Source organism: Staurois parvus, unplaced genomic scaffold (assembly GCF_062004578.1).
Source record: "Staurois parvus isolate SC_StPar_1 unplaced genomic scaffold, SC_StPar_1.0 ptg000354l, whole genome shotgun sequence".
In the NCBI taxonomy this organism is placed as follows: domain Eukaryota; kingdom Metazoa; phylum Chordata; class Amphibia; order Anura; family Ranidae; genus Staurois; species Staurois parvus.
Window position 1 is genome coordinate 6,307,767 of NW_028318150.1, and position 26,951 is coordinate 6,334,717.

At 41.7% G+C, this 26,951-nt stretch overlaps 1 protein-coding gene across 1 annotated transcript in view; it reads right to left on the reverse strand.

Moving 5' to 3' along the window:
- The window catches only part of MAN2A1 (mannosidase alpha class 2A member 1), a 167,673-nt gene extending 140,990 nt beyond the window's left edge, over positions 1-26,683 (reverse strand). The window contains exon 1 of the mRNA XM_089684746.1: positions 26,186-26,683. Within this exon, the coding sequence (XP_089540872.1) occupies positions 26,186-26,320 (135 nt within the window). The 5' untranslated portion in view covers positions 26,321-26,683. The remainder of the gene's footprint in view (positions 1-26,185) is intronic.
- Between the last annotated feature and the right edge of the window lie 268 nt (positions 26,684-26,951).

Consider the following 26,951-nt stretch of genomic DNA (forward strand, 5'->3'; position numbering starts at 1 on the left):
GGTCACTTGATTCTTTTTTTGGAAATATTGCATAATACAGGTGTCAATTTATAAAAGTAAAATGAAGGTAAGATACATACGGCGGGGAAAAAAAAAAAGAAAAAAAAAAAAAAAAAAGTATCTTAAAGTCAATTCACTATAGAAGAACACATGGTTATCTATCACCTGCCAGTAGTCAATCAGTATTTTAGCAATGCAACAATGAGCTAACTCTGCACTGGCCAGTAATTTAGAAGTATACAATGTATCAGTGTGATAATGTTCTGCTCTGAGATCAGAAATGAAAATAAATTGTAACATGTCACCAGATGTTGATCTTTCTGTGAAGGAAAACATACTAGAAAGTTTTCATAGTTTCATAATAGTTCTGTGTGCATTTATTTACAGAACTGTCTTCCTCTGGTGCAGTGCACAGTTTATATTTACTAAAATAATTGCACTTCCAAGTTCTGTGTACTGTGGGAGATCACATATAGTCAATGCAGGGTCCTGGGTTTAGTAACACTTTCATTTGTTTGTTTTTGTTCTCTCCAGAGTGAACCACTTTAAAAATAATCACGTTTTCCCATTGTGTGGACAGACTTGATTATTCTTAAGCTTAAAGTGGTAGTAAACTGCTGCTTTTCCTAGAAAAAAAAACTACCCTTCAAGCAAGTGGCAAAATACACTAGTGTGCATCGGATACTAGCACATTATGAAATACTTACCTTAGAATGAAGCCCTCCAGCAGTGCGCTGTCACCGCTAACAGGGCTTTCATCTTCACCTGGTTTCTTCTGGGTTGACTGGCTCTGGTCCTTTGAATGGCATGCACTCAGTAGTCGTGGTTTACAGCCCAAGTATGTTGTCCCTTCAGACCGCATGCACCGGTGACGTTACCAGCTGAATCCAGTGTAAACATCTCCTAAACACAAGATATTCACTGTACCTACAGGTAAGCCTGATTATTATTATTCCAGGTACTTCTATTCTAGGCTTACTTGTAGGTACAACTTCAAAATCAGAGTTTACTATCGCTTTAAGGTGGTGACTCTGGAGATGGGGAGAGAGATGCATTAGATGCCAAATAACATCGGATTTGCTGTTCATGGTTTCACTTCAATTATGGTGAAGGTTTTGAATGTATCTTGGCACTGCACCGCCCTCAGAAAACTTCTATGGTGTTGAACTGACATTCAGTGACCTTTTATAACATTTATTGTGGGGACTTCATTTTAAGAACGTCTTATGTTTACATATGGTGGAATTTTCTTTGAATTAACAATTTGCAGAATATTTAATTTGGGTTTATTTTATGAAGTTGAGGGGTTTTTTATTTTTTTTTATATTGACTTTATGAATTGTTTTTTTTTTGTGTAGCACAACATGTTTTGCTTATAAAAGAAAAAAAATGTATAGTTATTCATCCAGCAAAAAACTGCTGGTACATTTGTTTTTATGCAAATGGGGCAAACCTGGATGCTCACATTATTTATTCTGCTGATTTTATTTTTTTTTTATTTTATTTATTTCACATACTTATATAGCGCCGTCAATTTACGCAGCGCTTTACATATATATTGTACATTCACATCAGTCCCTAACCTTCAAGGGGCATACAATCTAAGGTCCCTAACTTACATTCATACATACATATACTAGGGCCAATTTTTTTTTTAGACAGGAGCCAATTAACCTACCAGCATGTCTTTGGAGTGTGGGAGGAAACCGGAGTACCCAGAGGAAACCCACGCAGGCACAGGGAGAACATGCAAACTCCAGACAGGTGGTGCTGTGGTTGGAATTCGAACCAACAACCCTAGTACTGCCAGGCAGAAGTGCTAACCATTTAGCCACTGTGCTGCCCCACAGCTGACCAAATGTTATTTAAAAAAAAAACACAAGTGGTACAGGAAAAATATGAAATTTTGGTCTTAGATGCAGCTAAAGATCATAGGAAATCAGTATTATATGATCTTCAGCTCCATCTAGTTCCAGTAGTGTGGTATTTTCCTGAACCACTTTTTTTTTTTTAATGAAAGAACATTTGACCTTTAGGGGAAATAACAGAACATTTGATGTTGCCCCATTCACACAGAATGAATGTACCAGCAGTTTCACTTGACAAATAGTTACGCAATTTTTTTTAATAAATACACCCCTATGTGACTATGAGCAATTAAAGCTTTTGAAGCCAGACTAATATTTTCACAAAACAGAGGGTGCACAGGCCTAGTGCATTACCATAAAAAATGTTTAATAAAAAATAAAGTAGGTGTTGTACTCACAAACGACAATATAGTCAAGGCACATCATAAAGAACAGCTGGGTAAAAACCACGCTGAGTAACAGTCTGCAATAGGGAGTATAGACATCCAATAGTCTGACGCGTTTCGAGGACTTGCCTCTTCCTCAGAGCCACTGTATTGGATGTCTATACTCCCTATTGCGGACTGTTACTCAGCGCGGTGTTAACCCAGCTGTTCTTTATGCCGTGCCTTGACTATATTATCATTTGTGAGTACAACACCTACTTTATTTTTTATTAAACATTTTTTATGGTAATGCACTAGGCCTGTGCGCCCTCTGTTTTTTCTTTCCTTATTCAATATATTTGGATTCCCCCGGTCTATTTGAGGGCAGCAAGGTGTGCATGTTCCAGGACATTCTCAGGGCTCGTTCACACTTGACTGTTTTACCAATGCTTGCCAAACGCCCCTATAGCATTTGGCAAGCATTGGTCCGGCGTTTGCGGAGCGTTTAACGCCCCACAAACGCCGCATGCGCGGTTTAGAGGTGGTTGCTAGGCATTTGCAGAGCATTAAAACCGCTCCGCAAATGCCTATGACGACGTTTAAATGGTGTTACCGCTCCGCAAACGCCCTGCAACCACGCCACAAACGCCAGCCGGGCGTTTGCGGAGCGGCACCATAGACTAGAATAGGAGGCTTCAATGCCTCCTGACTCGACCAGAGGCATCCGTTTTGCCGCGATGCTAACGCTCCCGTTAGAACAGGACCATGTGCTGTAATGTGCAGAATTGGCAGTAAAAACAATTCCCAAACACCTCTCTGCCGCCTGCACACAACGCTAGTGTGAACGTAGCCTTAATGTGGTTGAAGCCGACATCGAGTCCATCCCCAAGCGCAGGAGCATGTGTTTGCTGGTTCTTAATATTTTCAAAAGAAGGTCAATATCTGTAGTTAAAATTTTTTGTGACGTTTCATCTCACTGCAATCTTTTTTCTTCATAAATATATTGGAACAATAAAAATTAATAAAAATTAAATGGTATTCTTGTTAATGTCAACCAGCCTCCTTTGTTGCTATGGCTATACCATTTTACTCTGCACTAGTTTTTATAGAGCCAACAGCATTTACCACAGTAGGTTTTCAGAAAAGAAAAACAGAAAGAAACATTACCTATTTTCAAGGAAAGCTGTGTACCTCAAACTGAGTTCATTGTGTCTAAATGTAGCTAGCTAAAAACCTGCAAGCATGCAGCAGGACAACAGGTCAGATAACTATCTCCGGGAAGAAATCACACACCTTACATGTGAACAATGCTTCTAAATTACTTTTCAAAAATGCTGATGCCCAACCTTTTCTGGGACACGCATATCAAGAATACAGCTTGCATGCACCTGCTCTAGGTCTTTAGACAAACTCATTTGCAAGCCAGCTTTGGAAATTGTCATTTAATGTCATTAGGTAAACACTAGTTTGCAATATTTACCAGGTAAGAATTTGCAGAGGCAATGGCATGTTCATGTTGTTACAGCACAAATGCTTAACTACTACTTCATGCTTTTTTTCCCTTGTTACATGCATTTATATTATAAAAATTAAAAAGCTGGGTTAACCATCCCCAGATAATTCAGAAATACAATCTTTTTCCTTGACAAAGGTTTGCAACTGGTTTAGAAGACAAAGAAAAAAAAAGGATGCTTGAGAAAATAGTCGACAATCTTATGAGTGACTAGGACAGAAATTCAAGTCTGTCCTCCTGGGAAACTAGGTACTGGAAACATTTTTTTCAAAGAAATCAAAGAATTCATACACAATGAAATTTGGAGTTTATCGCTACCTTTACTGCACTGTTAATTTTGACGTCAAATTTAGTTTTAGTCATAGGGGTTTATTTGCTGGAGAGTGAAAAATCAGGCTCACTTCTGCATAGAAACTAATCAACTTCCAGGTTTTATTGCCAAAGCTTAATTGAACAAGCTGGGGATTAGGCTAGATTCACACCTATGCAGGTTGCATTTTAGCTATTTCTGCATTGCGTTTTTGCTGCATTTTTTCTTTGTGTATTTTTCTTGTTGCTAGCCAGAATTAAAATGCAAAAAACGCCGCAAAAAGGCACTACATGCTTTTCTGCAGCGTTTCCATTGAAGTCTATAGAAACAAAAACACAACTTTTTGCATTAAAAAAAGTCCCTGATGATTTCCAAAACACGCACCGGGTAAAAACATGGAGATGTGAACATGGCCTATAGGAAATCATGTTAAATGTACTGTACTGCATTTCTGCAAAACGCAGCGGAAAATGCTTAGGTGTGAACCTAGGGTAAAAGCTGATTGACTACCATGCACAGCTAGTCCAGATTCTGCGTGAACCAATTTTACTAAATCTCCCCCACAGTCTTTTGACTAAAATGCTATTATAGTTATTCGTTGTATTTTAGTCACCTGAATTGTTTTAGTTTTAGTCTTATTTTAGTCAACTGCATTGTTTTAGTTTTAGTCGTATTTTAATCAACTAAAATCTCCAGTACCCACCTGAACATCCGCTTTCCTTTGAGCTCTCCGCCTGTCTGTTAAAGCACCAGCCCCCTGACTCTATTGGCAAGCTATATTGGCTGAAAGACACAGGCTTCCACTGTCTGCCTGCTGCCTGGGATTTCTGGAACAATGCCCTGCAATCCACAGAAGAGGAACTCCTCCGTCGGATTCATGTTTGTCTGGATAACGTGGTGTTTCCTTTAGCAGAATAGTAGCAGTGCTTAGAACTGTGTAAAATACCATCCTCCCCAGGTAAAATACCATCTTCCCAAATTCTGCCTAGCAACAAGTTCTCTGCCCTGTGCACTCCCTCACTCCCATTTACTTCCCCATCCCTACTTGCAACCTGGCATTACAGCCATTAGAGTTTACAGTTTTTTGTTTTATTTTATTTTTAAGTTGCACTTCTGTTTTTCCAAAACAAATATTTTTGTTTATGAAACTTGAAACTAAATATGATGGTTAAATCTGTCTGTAGTGCATGTTCAAACATGCACTACACATAATCCAGGAGTATATAATGAGGTTAAGAAAGGTCAAGAAAAATGATTAAAAGCATTACAATTTAACTAAAACTCATTCGATTTTCGTCAACAAAAACGTACTGGAGATTTTTAGTCGACTAACAGAAAATTGGAATTGATTTTCGTCATAATTTTTGTCAATGGACTTAATTCTAATTGTATTTTTATTTAGTTTTCATCACTGAAAAAAATGCAGCTGACAAACTATGAAAATATTTTTGTGGATTAAATTAACACTGCATTGCTGCAGTCCTACACAAATTATTACATAAAATACTACTTTGATAGTACTACTACACACTGATTTTATTACTGTCCTGCCTTAACTGCAAATTCTCCAGGAAGGTACAGAAACCCACTAAATCTATTGCCTTAATTTAAATGCATGTTTGTGAAACTGATCTATGCAGGAAGCAGTAGATCAAGACGTAAAGCCTCAATGATAAAGGAAGCTAGATAGAAAACATCTGCAGATATGTTGTGTGTGCATTTATATGCAGTCATAGTGGATTCCTGGCACACAGGAGATTACTGAATGTATCCAAGCAAAATTATTCTGGCAAGCCACTGCTCACATAGCAGTAGGAAACTAGAAGATTAACACTTTAAAGCTAGGCTCATGTTTGTGCGTTGAAGGAACATGCACAAAAATTGAGCACATTCCCACATCGCACAAAAAAAAGTGCATTCTTTTTGCACGAGTGTGGTGGTGCCATTGGTACTTAATGATGCCACAATACATCTTGCGAACACTCAATTTAAAGGGATCATGCACGTCTTGTGTGCAATTTTCATGCATAGGGTAGTCCACTGAAGTGAAGCACACTACTGCATCAGAATAGGCCTGAATGGAGACTAATAGATGTACACTGAATACGATTAAGGAATTGGTAAAAGTTTTTTTGACTGTTCCCTTTACACTCAGTAAACACACAAGTGGAATATTTACTGAAGCAATATTGCAGGAGTGAAAGATGGAGCATATTTACAAGCCTATGAAACCGCAAGATATCAACAAGCTATGCAAACTCATGAACAAAAACACATAAAACACAGAAGCACACCACTTTAAAAGTAATGCCTAGTACATATGAGAATATCAGATGAACAAAAATGCATTCGGACCAATCGTCCGATAATCTGTTCGTTAGTACCCAGCTTTCGAGAGCCAATGAGGACAGTTAATGAGAAAATATCCCAAGGGAAAAGCACAAAAATTTTTGTTGTAAAATAACAGAACAATTTTCGTGTAATTAGTATAGTATTTGTACAAAAAAAAAAAAAAAAAAGTCCAGTGACCAAGACCGCGCTTGCTTGGAAACGAGAATACATTACAATAATTCATTACATCACTACCCAAGTTGTATTTTGTCTTACGAGAATTTCCATAACTCTAGTAACTTTTTTTTTTTTTTGTACAGGAAACTAGCATGCAAAAAAACAAAGATAAAATGAATGATCATTTGTCCGGTAGTTTCATCGTGTGTTCCAGGCTTAACACTTGGCACTCAGGCACAGGTACAACAAGGTGTCTGCAGTCTGTGTACTGTGTAAGAAGCCACTTTTTATCTAAAGACTAGATATGTCTAACCATGCTTACCTTTACTGCACAACAAATCATCACACAAATCTAAAAACAAGCAAACACTGACAGAAAGATTGATGAAAAATATACAGGAAAAACAAACCTAAACAAATACAACCAGAAAGCAACAAAAATGACAGATACAATGAACACAGACTAAGCACAAATTGCCAGCAAGACTGGAAGTCCTGAGCACTGGGGGCTAGAACACAAGACTAATGAAGCTAAGCAAGGAGGCAAAGGCACAATGGGAAACAGGAAACCATATCAAACGGATGATATCAACACAGAGACAAAATGGACTGGGGTAGTTACATAACTAAGAGCAAAGTGGTAAGGCAAAGATGTAAGGAACAGGAGGGCTAGCCAGTTTAAATTACCACAAGGAACATCTGTCTGCATAGAGTTTGAATATTTGATCCATATCTGTGTACATTGTTCCTAGGATATATAGGTGCCACCCACCACCCAAAAACACAGCTATAGGTTACCTGGTATCCGGTTAAAAAAAAAGGCAAGTGCAATTGCCATATGTACAATTTGTATTAATAAAATGCAAGCTGTAATAGGATCAACTATGACAACTGCCTAACCATCTACATGGTCATCATAAGTCAAAATAAACTCAGCACAGACAGACTTTAGAATTAAAAATGACACATAATAACAAAATGAAGAAAACACCCGCATCTGAACTGTGCACACCACAAAAAAACTATAGCAATGTATACAACAGAGTAAGTCTGCCTTTCTCAACAAGGATTCCCAGTAAGCAATAGAAAATTGACCTTCCACCTAAACTGGCCATACAGTGTAGAAAAGTTCTTAAAAGTATATAAGTATACTTAAATATTATAATAAAAAAATGTCAATTTTTTTTGCAGGCCTGGAAAGCATTGCACCAGCAATCAGCAGATCGCTGGTGCCATGCAGGACTCCAGCAAACTGTCAGTGTAACTGTGTACCCGTACATCCTGTACAAGCAAGCAGATACAGTCGCACAGGAAAAGCACCATAGTAGTTCATTAAGGACTACAAGCCAACAGCCGCAAAGGCTGTCAAGACTTATAGCTCATTCTTTCATAGAACTCAGTGAATGAATGAAACAGCCGTGTGGGCAGAGCATTGCATGGCCATGCTGTTTTAGAAAAATGACACCTAGTACAGGGACCTTTTTCCCGTACTGTTGTCACAGGGAGGGGGGAAAATCGGTCAGCGGTGTTACATGTTCCACCCTAAAAACAAGTGGAACATGTAACATGTTCCCAAAGGTGAACGTATCCTTTAATCCAGATCATGCGTGTTAAACTGGCAGCCCTCCAGCTGTTGCTAAACTACAAGTCCCATGAGGCATTGCAAGATTGACAGGTACAAGTATGACTCCCAAATGCAGAGGCATGATGTGGAGGGCTGCCATTTGACACCCCTGATCCAGATAAATCCTTTAGGATTTACATATGCAAGTACAATATATAAAGTTTTTATCTGGATTAAAGAAGGCAGGCTTTACTATGTCCGCGCACTCTGCTCTCCTCTTTTATTTTACAGGGGGGAAAAAAAGACGTTATATACAGTAAGGGGCCCGTCTCCACTGGTAGCAAGCATGGCAGTTTGGGGGAATTTTTCAGCCCCAGAACTGCCCAAAAACCATCCCACAGAATCCAGATGCCATTAACCACTTTCTCGTCTGGCCCATGTGTATAAATGGCCGGACAGGAGCAGTGCAGGAGCGGGTTGCCGTTCATAAACAGCGCCTGCCATTTTAGCCTGTGCATGCTGCCTGGGATCGCTATACGGGACTTCTGTGTGAGGTCCCGATCATGTGATCACTTTATTGGCCAATCAGTGATCACAAGAATAGTAGCAGGCAAGATGTCACTTCTAGCATCATTGCTTACGTGTGAAATCTGCGAACGATTAGAGGTCACATGGTACAAGGCTATTCACAACAGCCTTGTACCATGTGACAAGCTGTAATCAATCACAGCTCACACAGTATTTCTCAATGACTGCAAGAATGCAGCCAGCCAGAAAGAGAAATTATTGCTTTTTCAGCCTTTATAGGTGTAAAAGCAATCCATGAAAAAAAAAAAAAAATTCTTCATCACCCCCCACAAGTAGTACAGTGTCAATATGGTGACACTGTACTGCTAGGATGACAGTATGTTAAAAAAAATGAAAAAATGTTTTTGAAAAATTATAATTTTTGGTTATAAATTAATTTGGGTTATTTTTTTTTTACTAAAAAGATAACTGAATACATTTTTGCCAAGATTTATGAACAAAGATTTATTTGCAAAATGTTATAAGAAAAACAATTTTTCAACATTTTTGGACTTTTTCATTTATATAGCAAATATAAAAATCCCAATGGTGAATAAATACCACCAAAATAAAGTTTTATCTGTCTCAAAAAAATGCTAAAAAATTCATATGGGTACAGTGTTGCATGACCGCACAATTGTCAGTGTGACAGCGCTGAAAGCTGAAAATTGGCCTGGACTGGAAGGGGGTAAAAGTGACCGGACTTGAAGTGGTTAAATAGCACAGTGCAAAAAGAAGCAGAGGTTTAGTGACGCTTAATCAAAAAAGTGCAAGGTCTGGCAATCAAGAGCGGCAACACTGGGCTCACACATTTCCCAACCCAAGAGTGGTCCCACATGTTAAAAAATTAACGCAAACCCTTTAAAAAACACAGAGTGCATTTTCCAGTTTCATATGTGCCACCAGTAGAGCCAAGTCCTAACAACTGAAATGCAACAAGGCATAGTGCTCTGTCCTATAGAAAAAAAACTATTCCCTAAAAGCATGCCCTGGTGGACTAGTAGTGCACAAAAGAACAAATATCACATATAGCAGGGTTAATCAAACCAGTAAGCTGACTGGCTACCATGTACAGCTGCACCAGATTTTTCACTCTGCAGTTTTAATATGTCCCAGCCACAGTTAGGAAATACAAGAGTAGCAACAATGACATGCTGGACAGAAAACAACAAGTAGCAAAGGTTAAAGTAGCAAAGGGAGATAAAATACACAGGAAAAAGCTCATAAAGCACAAATGTGCAGAGTCAAGACAAACAAGACACTATTGAAAGAATGGATACTCAACAGGATGGAGATTCAGCTACAGTCAATGCAAACTCAAGAAGGACACAGTACAGCAAGCAGTGATATGAGAAGAGCAGCCTAGATCTATGTAAAGAACAAGAAAGAAAGAAAAAAAAAAGCCTACTGACTGAAAGATTTGGGGGTGGGGGGGGGGTTTGCAAAAATTACCTGGGGTGGAACCTTTGCGGTTTGACTTTTTAATAAGCATTAGGTCAAACAGAGTGGGTTGGCAGTCTGCGCATATCATGTATGGACAGCTAAAAGTAAACTTTTTAGGCAAAACATGAAGACTGCCATTGTTAACATCCCTGAAACTGCTTACTGCCTGGCTGTTATGCTAACTCTGGCTTCAATATTATCACAGTCACTGACCCAAAACCTCAGAGGTCCCTGTCTGCAAAATTTTTATGTTAGTGACAACCACTTTAGGACCACCTACCGAAAATTTACTGTGGCAGAGCGCTCCCCCCGCGCCAGATACATGTATGTGATCCGGCATTTTCCGCCCCTTCTGTGCTTTCATTCGCTACAACAGAAGCCGCTCAGCAGGTCCCAGCCAGTGGTTTATGGCTGGGACCTGCTGGTTGGCTTAGTGAATGACAGTTCAGAGCCCTGTGTTTACTAAGAGCACAGAGCTCTGAATGGACAGCATTGTGCTTTTTTCCCCCCTGCAAAGCAAGGAGAAAAAATATACAAATCTAATAGTAAAAACAGCACACATTACACATTGTTGTTAGGAAGTTAACCCTTTGGTTGCCCCTAGATGTTAACCCCTTCCCAGCTAGTGTCAGTATATAGTATTAAAACTTATCACCGTATTAGTCATTGGGGATGTCAGTGTCAGTTCCTACCCAGCGTCAGTTAGTGTCAAATGTTCCGCTACACTATCACAGTCCCACTATAAGTCACTGATCACTGCCATAACTAGTATACAATAAATAAATAATTACATTAAACTTCCAGTATATATCATAGTTTGTAGACGCTATAACTTTCACACAAACCAATTAATATACACTTATTGGGATTTTTTTTTTTTTTTATCAAAGACGTAGCAGAATACATTTTGACCTAAATTCATGAAGAGACATGATTTTTAGAATTTTTTTTTATTGGATATGTTTTAAAGCAGGGGTTGGTAATTGTGGCCCTCCAGCTGTTGGTGAACTACAAGTCCCATCATGCCTCTGCCTTTGGGAGTCATGCTTGTAACTGTCAGTCTTGCAATGCCTCATGGGACTTGTAGTTTTACAACAGCTGGAGGGCCACAGTTGCCCACCCCTGTTTTAAAGGATAAAGTAAAAAATATTAAGGGGGGGTTTCCCAACAAATTGGTCTTTATTCAGTTATACAATAAAAAACCCAATGGTAATCAAATACCACAAAAAGAAAGTTCTATTTGTGTGAAAAAAAATTATATAAATTTATTTTGAATACAGTGTTGCATGGCTGCACAATTGCCAATTAAAGTAGCCGATTAGCAAACAAATGTCCTGGTCATGAAGGGAGTAAAACCATCCGGAACTGAAGAGGTTGATTTATTAAAGGCAAACAGGTTGTTTGTTTAGATTTGTAAATGTGGTCACTGCCAGCCAGGCAGCTAGCATTTTCAGAATGAGAAGTCTCCCTATCTCTATGAAGGCAAAGGTTTCCATAAATAAAAGCAGGAAAAATATGGAGGCTGCCATTATTGATTTATTGCTGAAAATGCTAGTTGCATGGCTATCTTTGGCCAAAACTTTTACAAGAAAATGACCAGGAATACATATGCAGCAAGTGAAATAAGAGTGATGTCAGAACATCTGATCTGCATACTTCCAGGTCAATAACTCAGAAAACAACAGTCAGGCAACCAGCAGTTTTAGAAGAAGAGTCCAACAATGGAAGTCAGCAAATATTGCACAGTACAGAGTTCCCTTAAGGTCAGTTCACACCAGAATGCAGAACAGGAAAGGTGCATTCTGTGCAGTCTTCCCGTATCACACTCAAAGCATGCTGCCTTGACTGTGATCTGCTGCCAGTGTCAATACATGTAACCAGCACCCCAAACACAGATGTAAACAGTGCATATGTGGCCACCAAATCGCATGTTAGCACAGTACCATGTGTTTTGATGCAGTGCATTTAGAAAAGAGGTGCATGCTTTCCTTTACTGCAAGTTAAAGGTCAGCAGTATGGCTTAAAAAGCAGCCAGCATAAAAGAAAAAGGATTGATATACTGTACACACCCTGAGAAAACAGCTGGATTATATGTTTGCAGTTCTTACAGCATACTATTATCAGTCAGTACAAATCCCCAGTGCAGACTGGAAATATATACAATAAAAGATTTAGTATCATAACATCCAAAACTAGATTTAGTGCAAATAGTGCTAAAAAAAAAAAATACAATATCTTCACAATAATAAAAGGGATACAAAAAAATTCTCTAAAAAGTGTAATTCATCCAGGTGTTAAAACATCAAAATGTGCTGTGACATCCACCACCTTCTGCAATGGAGAATCAATCTTCCAATGTATGGCCACACAACACCATCAAGTGAACTGTACATCAGGACCAAATGTTGCAAAGTGCACACTAAAAGCAGCCTGATTGCTCAGAGCAGCTCATTTCCACTTTGCCATCCAAAGTCCCCGCTACTAACAGGAAGAACCATCTCTCCACTCTCAATGACAGCAGCCTGGGGTGAAATTGGAGCAGCTGCACGAGATACAACGCAACCGTGTGACATCAGTGTATAGACTCGCCACACCAGGGGCAGACTGACCATTTGGAAACTCGGGCATTGCCCGAGGGCCCGGGTCAGTAGGGGGCCCCATGAGATGCCCCTGGTACCTTTTGCATAGGCTTTTTTGAGTTTGGGCAAGGACACAGGGGCCCCATGATCCCCTATTGCCCGGGGGCCCCATGAGTTGTCAGTCCGCCCCTGCTGTACACACAATGCACTGATGCTGTGCTGTTGCATTGAGTCAGGCTGTTTTTACTGCACACTTTGCAGCCTTTGGTTCTGGTGTGCAATTCACTTAATGGTGTTGTGGCTATACATTGGAAGATCAGTTCTCGATTTCAGAAGGTGGTGGATGTCACTTTATCACTGTGAAGGTATTGTATTTATTTTGGAGTACTAGTTTCATTTTAGCTAGTTTTGGATATTATGTGATATCTTACATTTATATATACATACACACACTATATTGCCAAAAGTATTGGGACGCCTGCCTTTCCACACACATCCCAGTCTTAGTCCATAGGGTTCAATAGTGAGTTATCGTATGTACTCTCCAGAGCCTCAGGATATGCACAGCCAAAAGGGAAGCCAAGGGTACCAGGACAGCGACAACTAAAGGAAATGTTCCAGGGGTGCAGCCCTCCTCAGACGGGGAAATCAGCCACTGGATAGAGAGAAAACAGGTGGCGCGCACACCTAGTGCATTATCCAATGTTTATTGTAGGAATTAAATAATAAACAGCGAGGCTCTTTCTGTCCATACACCATACATCCGCATCAGAGGTTGGTCATCGGCTCTGAGGAAAGGGATTCATCCCTGAAACGCGTCAGCCATTTGACCACACTGACATTGAGAACACCTTGCTCGCCGTTGTGGCCATTGTCATTTTTCTATGCTTTTTAGATACATGCTTCATCTGTGAGTATGTTTTTATTATTTCATTCCTACAATAAACCTTGGATAATGCACTAGGTGTGTGCGCCACCTGTTTTCTCTCTATTCAATAGTGAGTTAGCCCACCCTTTGTAGCTATAACAGCTTTAGGGTATGAGTGTGTCTATGGGAATGTTTGACCATTCTTCCAGAAGCGCATTTGTGAGGTCAAGCACTGATGTTGGACAAGAAGGCCTGGCTCACAGTCTCCGCTTTAATTCATCCCAAAGGTGTTCCTTTGGGTGGAGGTCAGGACTCTGTGCAGACCAGTCACGTTCCTCCACCCCAAACTCGCTCATCCAAGGACCTGTCATTCTCCCCACCGCTAAAGGAAAGGGGCGAGGTCATCAGTGACATTATGAGGTGACAATGCCCCTTAGTTCCTTTAGCAGCGAGGAGAATGACAGTTTCTTCTTGGAACTATAGTGAAAGGGGGGAAAAAAAAAAAAAAAAAAAAACGGCAGTGACATTTAGCGGTAGCTCACTGTATACACTGCTCCTCTCCTGCCTTTCTACACCTCCGCCCCCCCGCAGTACACAGAGCCCCCTATCGGCACCTGTATTGGCTAAATGCCGATAGGGCTATTTTCGGCACATCCCTAGTCTCTATGCACTGTTGTTGTGCTAATCCGATGGCAACACAAAGTTTGGAGGTCTTTAGATATTGAATCTACAGACCATTGGCGACAGCATGCGCTGACCACGCGCTGTCATTTTAAGTGGCCTACTACTTTGTGGCCGAGTTGCTGTTGTTCCCAGTTGCTTCCACTTTCTTATAACCTCATTTACAGTTAACCGTGGAATATTTAGTAGCAAGAGAAGTTCAAGGATGGACGTCTTGAACAGGTGGCAACCTATCACGGTGCCGTGCTTGAATTTACGGATCTCCTGAGAGCGACCCATTCTTTCACAAATTTGGTAGAAGCAGTCTGCATGCCTAGGTGCTTGATTTTATACACCTGTGGTAATGGAGGTGATTTGGAGGGGTGTCCCAATACTTTTGGCAATATAGTGTTTAGATTATGTTTGCAATGCCTACGCAGAAGGAAAACAAAATATAACTATTTTTACTGTGTTCCGCTGCAATTTGCAGCGCATTCAAATGAAGGGGCTGCAAAATTGCACCACGTGGGAATGTACAGGAACATGGACCACGTTTCTGTGCAATTCAGGTGTGACCCGGCTCTAAGGCCAGTTCTACACAAGCAAATCTTTCTTCAGATGTAATAAACAGTTTGTTCTTGCCAAGATCATCAAGGTCATAAATTCAGGCAATTTTACTGCTGACCATTACTACATCTGACTATTTCAGCATGTGTCAATGCCAGAGTGTTTGTCTCTGTATATGATTGTTAGCTTTACTACCATCCGTCATACTGAACAGCGTATGCCTGGTCTATATGTAAGCAAAGGTTGACCTGTACAGACAGGGCTGTCTAATAGGCGTCAGCGTGAAGAATGTGCTGAGTTCAAGGAATCTGAAGAAAGCAGAGACATGCACTCCTGAGTTGTTTTCAGAGGCAGAGACAATAACCTTTTCATCATAGCAGTCAGTAAACTTAAAAGTAGAACTAAGTACAAAACTTTGTTTTTCATATTGGATAGAATAAGGGAGGGTTATAACCCCTGTTAGATTTTTTTTTTTTTTTGCCATCTGTGTCCATTCACTTCCTATACCACAGCCAAACAGGAAGTGAGGGGAATTCCTGTAAATTAAGAGAATTCCTTAGGGCCCCACCAAGTTACCAGAACTAGTGTCACCACTGGAAGAATTCCCCTCTATCACATTTCTGCTAACAACCCAAAATGTTGGATTTTCTTTTACTTTCAATGATAATAAACAGGACAAATAGAGAATCTCCTTAATGGAGGCACAGACAGCAATAGAAACTGACAAGCGTTCTAATCCCTCTGCACTCTACCCAAAACTATAAAAAAAGTTTTGATTTTAGTTATACTTTAAAAGTGACTTTTTTTCTAAAATAACAAAATGCGTCATACTGCTCTGTGCAATGGTTTTGCACAGAGATGCTCTGATCCTCCACTTCTGGGATCCTCCGCCAGCAGTCTTTGCAACTCCTCTTCTCCTAGTTCTCCCATAGAAAGCTGCTTGCAATGGGGGCTCTCGTGCAGCCTTGATCCCAACCTGGGATGTGTGCATCTATTGACACACACAGCGTGGCCCACCCCCCTTTTCTGCTTATAGAATTTGATTGACGGATGGAGGACCCAATGGCTCCTTCTGCTGCTAAGGCTCCTGTGAGAAGAGGGGAGAGAAGAGCAGTGCTGCTGCAATCGGGCACAGCACTGGATCGAGACCAGAAACAGGTAAGTATTTAAGGGTGGACCAGGGGAAGCGGACTTGTAAACGTAAAACATTTTTCTAATCAATGCATTCCTTGCATTAGGGTGAAAAAAAAAAAAAAAAACTAACTACTTTAACATAAGAGTACATGTTTTTGTCCCATGCAAGAAATGCCATGACTGCTAATCAATCCCTATCTACTATCTACAAAACAAACTTAGCTCGTCTGTTAATATTAACTTTTCTGTGTTACTATGCTGTTCCTGCTGAACTGTGCTAGGTCATTTCTTAATTGCTGACTGCAAAAGTCTGGTAATACATGGATGTCACGTGCATGCTGTAAAATATATTCTAACAATCTGAAAGCAGTAATATAGCTGCTTTTAACAGCAAAATCATTCCACACTTGCAAAAATTTAGTTTGTCCTGAACATGCTAAAAGCACATCACAAGACTCCCTCAAAGTGCAGATTTTTTCACAGGCAACAGAGAAGAAAAATATGATCTTATAATACACTGTATTGCCCAACATGCAAATATCAGTTGGATTTTAAGGCTCCACGCACACTGGGCATTTCAATAACGCTGGTAACGTTAGCTATGTAAATCACATTAAAAACGTGAGTTTTTCAGCGGTTTTTAGAGTTTTGTATTAGCGTTTAGCAGGGTTTTTCTTGTTTGCTTTTTTTGAGTTTATAAAAAAAAAAAAAAATATTTGGTCACAAAAAGTCCAAAAATGGTGCTTTGCCACAATTTACTGCGTTTTTCAGCATTAGAGCATTTTTACAGCTAAAGAAACTCCTCTAGAAACCCGTTAGTTCTGGGTTTTTCCCCTGCCAAAAACTATTACAGTCTATGTGTGCATAGACACATAGGATAACATGCTGCGGAGTTTACTGGCTGTAGAAAAAAAACATCGAAAGCCAAAAACAGCAGCTGTAAAAATGTCCAGTGTGCATGAGGACTAAAGCAGATATCAGGGAAATGCACAAAGTACCCTTTCAGTGCCCCCCGACCCTCCATACCGCAAGGATTAAATGATATGGGTAGATGAAGAACGTGTAATACATAACTCATTCTTCACTTTAGCATGCTTTGAGCACTCAAATGCTGCAAGTTATAGGTGGGCACTTACCATCCTCATGTACAGAACAGAGCCATTAGCCCTGCATTGTATTTGACCACATCAGAGTGCAATTGCCATCTGAAAGAAGATGCTTCGGGAGATTACACCCTACACTAGCATTTAACCATTGCAATGCTGGGGGGGAGGAGGTAAACGAAGTTGCACTTAAAGTGTTACTAAAGTCAAAAAAACATTTATTAAAATAAATATGTTATACTCACCTGCTTTGTGCAGTGGTAATGCATAGAGCGGCCCTGTGCCTCCTCTTCTCGGGTCCCCCGCTGACTATCTTGGCTCCTCCTCCTCACTGTGTGTCCCCATAGCAAACAGTTTGCTATGGGGACACACAGTGTCTGCACGCTCCCGAGCTGTGCTCCACAGACTTACAAAGTGGGACTTAGCCCCACCCCCCACTTCCTCCTCACTGCATTTGATTGACAGTTCAAGTCCCTGTGTGAAGAGGAAAAGAGGGAAGGAGTGATGTGCCTGTGCACAGCACTGAATCGCAGTTCCTCTCTCTTCCCTTTCACACAGGGAAGGGGGAAGAGATATAGAAAATGTTTTTCACCTTAATGCAAAGAATGCATTCACGTTAAAAAAAAACAAAAAAAAAAAAACATTTTTTGGCTTTAGTATCACTTTAAAAAATAAGAACTATAATACAACAAAACTATAAAATAATGGGGGTATCCGAGGATTGCGTAACAGTTCAGCTTACATTCAGATGTTCAGTGTCCACTATCATCTCCAAAGACATTATACTGGAAGTACATTAATCTCTTTCTAAACAGACTATGTTGTCAGTGTATGTCATTAAAGCAACAAGTAACACTGCAATAAAATGATTACGTGCCAACAAGTAAAACATTCCGGAACTAAATGTATAGGAAAAAAGCACGCTAACAATAAAATCATAAAACTACCATTTATAGGCTTGCTTCACCTACAACAAGTACAAACAGATGCCAAACTTTCCATTTCAGAAGCATAATACCTGTCAATTGGGAAGCTCTATTGTGTCTAGGAGTATTAAATAAGACGGTGCAAAGGATCAGGATGATATACAATGTGCAGTTCTGTAGGAAACAAACAGAAAACATCTCAACTGAATTTACCAGAAAAAGAATACTGACAGGATGCTGCCAGATACAGCACAGCATGTTCTGCTTTGTTACAGAAGCCTGACTCGAATTAAATGATCAGTATTGTGCTGGTAATAAATAATACAGGTGTGATATTTACTGTTATTATAATAAAAATCCAATTACTAAAAACCTGACATCCTCTATCCATTCTGTGAAAGTAACATTACACATGTAATGAGTGCTGAACACAACATGACAAGTCTTCAGAAATCCCTCAATTCCCCCCTAAGGGCTCAGTCACACCAGCCTGCACATTAGTACACATCTGCGCTGGTATCCCTAGTGTTAGGCCATGCAATGCCCACTTACAACTCATCACACTCTACTTTTCTTCTCTATCAAAACGACAGTTCACTTAGCTCTACACACTGTAGTGCATTGCGACATACTATGATGGCATGGGGAACAACATGTTGTGCTGCTTAGAAATGCATGCCTCCTGTATTTTTAAAGCCCGTTCACAACAGAAGAATGCATTGGTGCCGCTGCCTTCCAACGCACACCAGCAGCAGTGTTGATGTGCTGAAAAACAGATTACTTATTTTTCGGGTGAAATGTGTAGAACAGTCACAGAGTAATATTTCCCTAAGTTCTATCAGCTGCTGCCATGTGGTGGATTTTGATGCTCTTGTTTTTCAGCACACACCACCACAGCCTGATGATATGAAAAGGAACCAGGCTTTTTACTTTGTCTATACATTGAGGAAGACTACCCCGCACAGCCAAACGCATGTGTTGTGAATGGGCCCACCTCCGCACATGTATGGTATGAACGAGGCACATATTAGCCCTTACATTGAGCCACCATTGATCCCTAAAATGGAGTCTGAAGAGAACAATGTTTACATTGGGGGAATCCCCTAAAACTGGAGCAGCTGCGCACGGTGACCAATCAGCTTCAGCTTGTTAGGTTAAAGCGGAATTAAAACCCTTCTATCCTTTACAGCCAAGGAAGATGCTATCTTAGAACCTATTTGGTCTGCGGTTGACATGGTGGAGTGCATGTGATCAGCTTTGGCACTAGCCCGTTGACTTGACAGTTCAGTTGAGAGTACAAGCAACTGTGACAGTTATTTATGGCACACCTTCAATATAACAGTTTTGGAAAACTGTTAAATCAATGGGTTTTGTCCTGCCTTGATTGAATGATAAGAATTTATCAAAGCTGCAGCAGCTGTGCATGTCAACCAATCAGCTTTAGCTTTCATTTTAAAAGCTTAAAGCTGGCCATACACTTATCGAAATCCAGTCAGTTCAGCAGGGAGCAGCCAACTATCAATGTGTGTGGTAGCCCCGTCGACAGGAGTCGATACTTTCACCAACTTCTGTCCAACCAATACATTGGAACATTTTTCTTGACGACTGCAGCTGCTGATCACTGTATTCTGATAAAATCCAGAAACGCTGTCAGAATACAATGCCCTGTTGGGGAGGGGGGGAACCCCTCCATCCACCTCATTTATGTGGATGGAAGAATTTGTTAGCTTTTGTTTTCATTCAACCCTCTGGCTGAATAATAAAAATTAAGTTTATGGCTAGCTTAAATGAATAAGCTCAAGTTTTAATAAATTCCCTCCAATGGGTTGGGTTCTGCTTTAAAGGGTTAGTTCACCTTTTCAGAAATAATGAAAAAGGTGATGCACATCCTACTCCACACCCTCCAATTCCAACCCTGACCGCCTCCTGGTCTCTGCTGTACTTACCTCAATGGGTGATGAGTTGTCAGTGCTATAATGGTCCAGGGAACTGAAATCCCCACTCTTCTTTCTGCAGAGCTTCCAGAACGTATCAGAGGGTTTCTCTGTACTGGCATTTACCAATCAAAATTGCTCTGATCCAGCTGTGTGGGCACTGACAGCTCATCACCCATGGAAGCAAGTACAGCAGGGACTGGGGTTATGGTTTAGGGAGTAGGGTGTATAATGCAATGTATCATGTATGAAGTGTGAACTGCAATGATCTGATACATATACATTATACTGAGTGTGATCTACACTGACATGATACATTGTACGAAGTGTAAACTGTAATGATCTGATATAGTATACTGAGTGTGATCTACACTGACATGATACATTGTACGAAGTGTAAACTGTAATGATCTGATATAGTATACTGAGTGTGATCTACACTGACATGATACATTGTACGAAGTGTGAACTGTAATGATCTGATACATATACATTATACTATGTGTCAGGTCAGTGTAGATCACACTCGGTATAATGTATATGTATCAGATCATTACAGTTCACACTTTATACAATGTATCATGTCATTGTAGATCGCACTCGGTATAATGTATATGTATCAGATCATTGCAGTTCACTCTTCATACAATGTATCATGTCAGTGTAGATCACACTCGGTATAATGTATATGTATCAGATCATTACAGTTCGCACTTCGTACAATGTATCATGTCAGTGTAGATCACACTCGGTATACTATATCAGATCATTACAGTTCACACTTCGTACAATGTATCATGTCAGTGTAGATCACACTCAGTATACTATATCAGATCATTACAGTTCACACTTCGTACAATGTATCATGTCAGTGTAGATCACACTCGGTATACTATATCAGATCATTACAGTTCACACTTCGTACAATGTATCATGTCAGTGTAGATCACACTCGGTATACTATATCAGATCATTACAGTTCACACTTCGTACAATGTATCATGTCAGTGTAGATCACACTTAATACAATGTAGATTACACGGAGTACAATGCATCATGTCATTGTAGATCAGGCTTAAGCTGGGAACACATTACGTTTTTTTTCCATTCAACCCAGTGGGCCGCGAACAAAAAAAAAAAAAAAAAAAAGACAGAGGCTGCCGTACTAACTGATGTTAGTGTGATGATCTCCCCTACTGAGCGGTGTTCTGACATGGGGACGGGATGGGACGGCAAGGGAAGGGACTGCCCGCCCTGCCAGAACACACTGATCAGCACTCACTATTGGCTGCCTGTGCTGATCTGATGCTGCTTTTCCAGCATGCTTATTCGACAGAAGCCAGTTATGAGACTGGCTTCTGCCGGACAGGGAGCTGTACACACATGGGCTGAAAGCCAGCCGATTCCTGCCAAACTGTTTTTTGGCCCATGTGTACCCAGCCTTAAGATAATGTAGATGACACCTACTACAATGTATTATATCTTATACATTGTATACATGTAATATACAACGTATATTATGTAATTTGTAACCAAAACTGTATTTAAATAGATCACAGTTAGTACAATGTTCCCTATCAGTGTAGATCACACTATCATACATTTACATTATAGTTTTCTTATTCAATTTCCTTTAAATTTACCTTTGACTATGTAATCCAGGGGCCTGCCTAATTGTATACAAATTAAAAGTGGTGTTTAGGTTTGACCTCATATTATATGGTTTTGTTAAATCTAAAGGAAAAAACTGTACAAGAAAATTGTATAATATATGGCCAACCTTGGTACAATGTAGATCACGCTCAGTACAATTTACACATATCATGTCAGTGTAGATCAAACTGAACACAATGTATATGTATCCTGTCAGTGTAGATCAGACTTAATACAATGTATCATGCACGTGTAGCTCAGACACAGTACATTGTAGATGACACTGAGTACACTGTCTATGTATACTGTCAGTGTAGATCACACCTAGTACAATGTATCCTATCAGGATAGCTCACACTAAATACAAGGCATATGTATCCTGTCAGAATAGACAGCAGCCAGTAAAATGTATATGTATCCTGTCAGTGTAGATCAGACTTAATACAATGTATCATGCACGTGTAGCTCAGACATAGTACATTGTAGATGACACGGAGTACACTGTCTATGTATCCTGTCAGTATAGATCAGACTTACTTGGTACACTGTAGATCACACTCCGTTCAATGTATATGTATCCTGTCAGTGTAGATCAGACTTAATACAACGTATCATGCACGTGTAGCTCAGACATAGTACATTGTAGATGACACTGAGTACACTGTCTATGTATACTGTCAGTGTAGATCACACCTAGTACAATGTATCCTATCAGGATAGCTCACACTAAATACAAGGCATATGTATCCTTTCAGAATAGACAGCAGCCAGTAAAATGTATATGTATCCTGTCAGTGTAGATCAGACTTACTTGGTACACTGTAGATCACACTCAGTTCAATGTATATGCAGAGGTGTGGAAATTTTTCAAAAAACTACTTGTCCAAGAGACTAAATCAGTGCCCCAATCTACTTGTCCCTCATGACAATCTACTTGTCCAGATAACATTTTTTTTTTCTTTTTTTTAACCAGAACTGTATTTAAATCTGAGGTGATATTAAGAATGTTTTAAAAACAAAAGGGGCTTTATGGCGACTTAAACGTGTACTATGTTTATCTCCTCCTCCCCTCCCTGCCTGTCTCCAACACCGGACTTAGGGACTAGCAGGGAGCAGAGAGACCTTGCAGTGTAATTAGCACAGATTGGCTGCTCCTCAGGAAAGGGGCGTGTCGGGTTTATCCTTTATCCCTTTCGCTGCCAGAGCCAGTTTTGTGCTTTTTGCACATTAAAAAAAATAATTTTAGGGCTGAATATTAAACAAAACCCCAAACATTATATATTTTCTGAAATCAGAGACGCAAGAGAATAAAATCGTGGTAGTTCCAATTTTTTATGTTGCATATTACCACCACAAAATTTCAGTAAAATATACAAGTTAGTTAATTTTAGGGAACAAAAAAAGCAATAAATTACCCTATTTTTTGTAAAATATAAAAGATGAGGTTGCATCGAGTAAGTAGATATCCAACATGTCAAACCTTATATTTGCGTGCACTTATGAAATGGCGACAAATTTCAATACCCTATATTTTCTATAGGTGATGCTTTTAAAGCCCCATCTAGGTCATCAGTATAATGTTACAGAGGTGGTCTGGTGCTGGAATTATTTCTCTCATTCTGGTGTGTGTGGCAATATGTAAAACGTGTATCGCAATCAACGGTTTCATGTGTAGGTGTCCTAGTGTGTTCTTTTACGTTTGTACGTGCGTATATATGTGGGGGGGGGGGGCTCAATTTTTTTTTTTTGGTGGCAGGTTCTCTTAATTGAGACATCCAAGGTCTAAAAGAGCCTGGATGTCTCCCCTCCCCTGCCACCCGAATGTTTCCACCTGACAGGTGAGCCCTGCTGCTTGCCCACAGCAGGGCTAAAAGTAGAAAAAAAAAAAAAAAAAAAAACTACCTGCCAGACACAACAGAGTTTATTTACTAAAGCTGGAGAGTCCAAAATCAGACTCCCTTCTGAATAGAAACCAATCAGCTTCTAACCTCAGCTTGTTCAATGAAGCTTTGGCAATGAAACCTGGAAGCTGATTGGTTTCTATGCAGAAGGGAGTCTGATTTTGGACTCTCCAGCTTTAGTAAATAAACCCCAACATGTCCCGGGTGATATAAATTCAACATCCCTGATATGTATCCTGTCCGTGTATATCAGACTTTGTACATTGTAGAGAACGTGGAGTACACGGTTTATGTATACTGTCAGTGTAGCTCACACCATGTACAATGTATCCTATCAGGATAGCTCACACTAAACACAATGTATATGCATCCTGGCAGTATAGATTACACCTAGTACAATTTAGATGACAAGTACACTGTCTCTGCATACTGTCATGTAGATCACACTTAATGCAATGTATCACATCAGTGTAGATCACTTTAAGTACAATGTCTATCTATACTGTCAGTGTAGATTAGACTTAGTACATTGTAGATGACAGTCACTGTACTGTCTATGTACCCTGTCAGTGTAGATGACACCTAGCACAATGTACCCTGTCAGTGTAGATGACACCTAGCACAATGTACTCTGTCAGTGTAGATGACACCTAGCACAATGTACCCTGTTAGTGTAGAAGACACCTAGCACAATGTACCCTGTCAGTGTAGAAGGCACCTAGCACAATGTACCCTGTCAGTGTAGAAGACACCTAGCACAATGTACCCTGTCAGTGTAGAAGACACCTAGCACAATGTACCCTGTCAGTGTAGAAGACACCTAGCACAATGTACCCTGTCAGTGTAGAAGACACCTAGCACAATGTACCCTGTCAGTGTAGAAGACACCTAGCACAATGTACCCTGTCAGTGTAGAAGACACCTAGCACAATGTACCCTGTCAGTGTAGAAGACACCTAGCACAATGTACCCTGTCAGTGTAGAAGACACCTAGCACAATGTACCCTGTCAGTGTAGAAGACACCTAGCACAATGTACCCTGTCAGTGTAGAAGACACCTAGCACAATGTACCCTGTCAGTGTAGAAGACACCTAGCACAATGTACCCTGTCAGTGTAGAAGACACCTAGCACAATGTACCCCGTCAGTGTAGAGGACACTGAATACAATGTCTATGTATATTGTCAGTGTAGATTAGACTTAGTACTATGCAGATGACAGTCAGCACACTGCCTATTATATTATAGTAGCTCACACTGAGTATACAGTCTATGTACACTGTCGGTGCAGGTGCCACCTGGCACCACGCACACTGTCGGTGCAGGTGCCACCTGGCACCACGCACACTGTCGGTGCAGGTGCCACCTGGCACCACGCACACTGTCGGTGCAGGTGCCACCTGGCACCACGCACACTGTCGGTGCAGGTGCCACCTGGCACCACGCACACTGTCGGTGCAGGTGCCACCTGGCACCACGCACACTGTCGGTGCAGGTGCCACCTGGCACCACGCACACTGTCGGTGCAGGTGCCACCTGGCACCACGCACACTGTCGGTGCAGGTGCCACCTGGCACCACGCACACTGTCGGTGCAGGTGCCACCTGGCACCACGCACACTGTCGGTGCAGGTGCCACCTGGCACCACGCACACTGTCGGTGCAGGTGCCACCTGGCACCACGCACACTGTCGGTGCAGGTGCCACCTGGCACCACGCACACTGTCGGTGCAGGTGCCACCTGGCACCACGCACACTGTCGGTGCAGGTGCCACCTGGCACCACGCACACTGTCGGTGCAGGTGCCACCTGGCACCACGCACACTGTCGGTGCAGGTGCCACCTGGCACCACGCACACTGTCGGTGCAGGTGCCACCTGGCACCACGCACACTGTCGGTGCAGGTGCCACCTGGCACCACGCACACTGTCGGTGCAGGTGCCACCTGGCACCACGAACACTGTCGGTGCAGGTGACACCTAGTACAATGCACACTGTCGGTGTAGGTGACACCTAGTACCATGCACACTGTCGGTGTAGGTGACACCTAGTACAATGCACACTGTCGGTGTAGATGACACCTAGTACAATGCACACTGTCGGTGTAGATGACACCTAGTACAATGCACACTGTCGGTGTAGATGACACCTAGTACAATGCACACTGTGGGTGTAGATGACACCTAGTACAATGCACACTGTGGGTGTAGATGACACCTAGTACAATGCACAGTCGGTGTAGATGACACCTAGTACAATGCACACTGTCGGTGTAGATGACACCTAGTACAATGCACACTGTCGGTGTAGATGACACCTAGTACAATGCACACTGTCGGTGTAGATGACACCTAGTACAATACACACTGTCGGTGTAGATGACACCTAGTACAATGCACAGTCGGTGTAGATGACACCTAGTACAATACACACTGTCGGTGTAGACGAGACAGGAAGTGTGCCTTCCCTGTCAGCAGGGCCCCCTAGTGCCGGTCATGCACACTGTACTGTACACAGCTGTGTCCCCCCCGGATGGCACAACTCGGGAAAAGTTCCCAGCTCGTCCCCAATCGTCGCCATGTCCCGGGAGAGAGGAGGGCACAGGGTGGGTGATGGCGGTCAGGTGTGCCGCGATGACATGACCCAGAGGAGAGGGTGATGTCCGGTATGGAGGGAGGGTGATGTGCTGTCCGGTGTCCCCGGTGGGTGGGGGCGCTGTCTCACCTTGGGGAAGGCTCCCTCTCTGCGGGGGTTCCTGGGCTGGTCGAGCTGTCCTCTGTCCAGCATGAGGTAGAGGGAGAAGATGACCACACAGAACACGGCACTGCCCAGCACGGTGATCTGCCGGCTCAGCTTCATGGTTCTCCTAGAGCCGGCTCTCCAGTCCACGCTCCTCCCCGGGCAGCCCGCTCTCACATGCTCCAGCTCCACAGGTCACACTACAGCCACAGCGCAAACTTTCCCCTCCATAGAGCAGGCGGACGGCCAGTCCTCCCTTCCCGAGGAGCGGCGCAGAGACTTCCGTACACCAGGACGGAGGAAGACACAAACACACACCGCCTTCCCTCTGCCAGCCAGCTAGTCCCCCGTCCACACAGCCCGCTCCCCCGGCCGGCGCTCCGCAACTCGGCGACTGAGTGTATCCACCGAGGGGGGCGGAGCCTGCTAAGAGCGCGTCATTCCTTCTCAGCCGGGCTGTGTTAGGGCGCTGACGTCACTAGGTTTGTCGGACACGCCCCCTCCGAGGTTTGGGAGTTTTGGGGTCGGCTAATGTTGGTGTGCCTGTGCTCTCTGTAGGGGGACGGAGGAAATACCAATCCCCGAACCTGGGGGGAGACAGGGAGCTGACACACGTGCTGCAGGAGGAGCTGACCTAACACTTCTGTGTATAGAATGAGGCGGAATCTTCTACTACTACCCTGTGCCAGAGGAGGAATAGAAGGAATGTGTAGAATAGAGAGCTGTCCATACACCCCGATGTTCCATAACA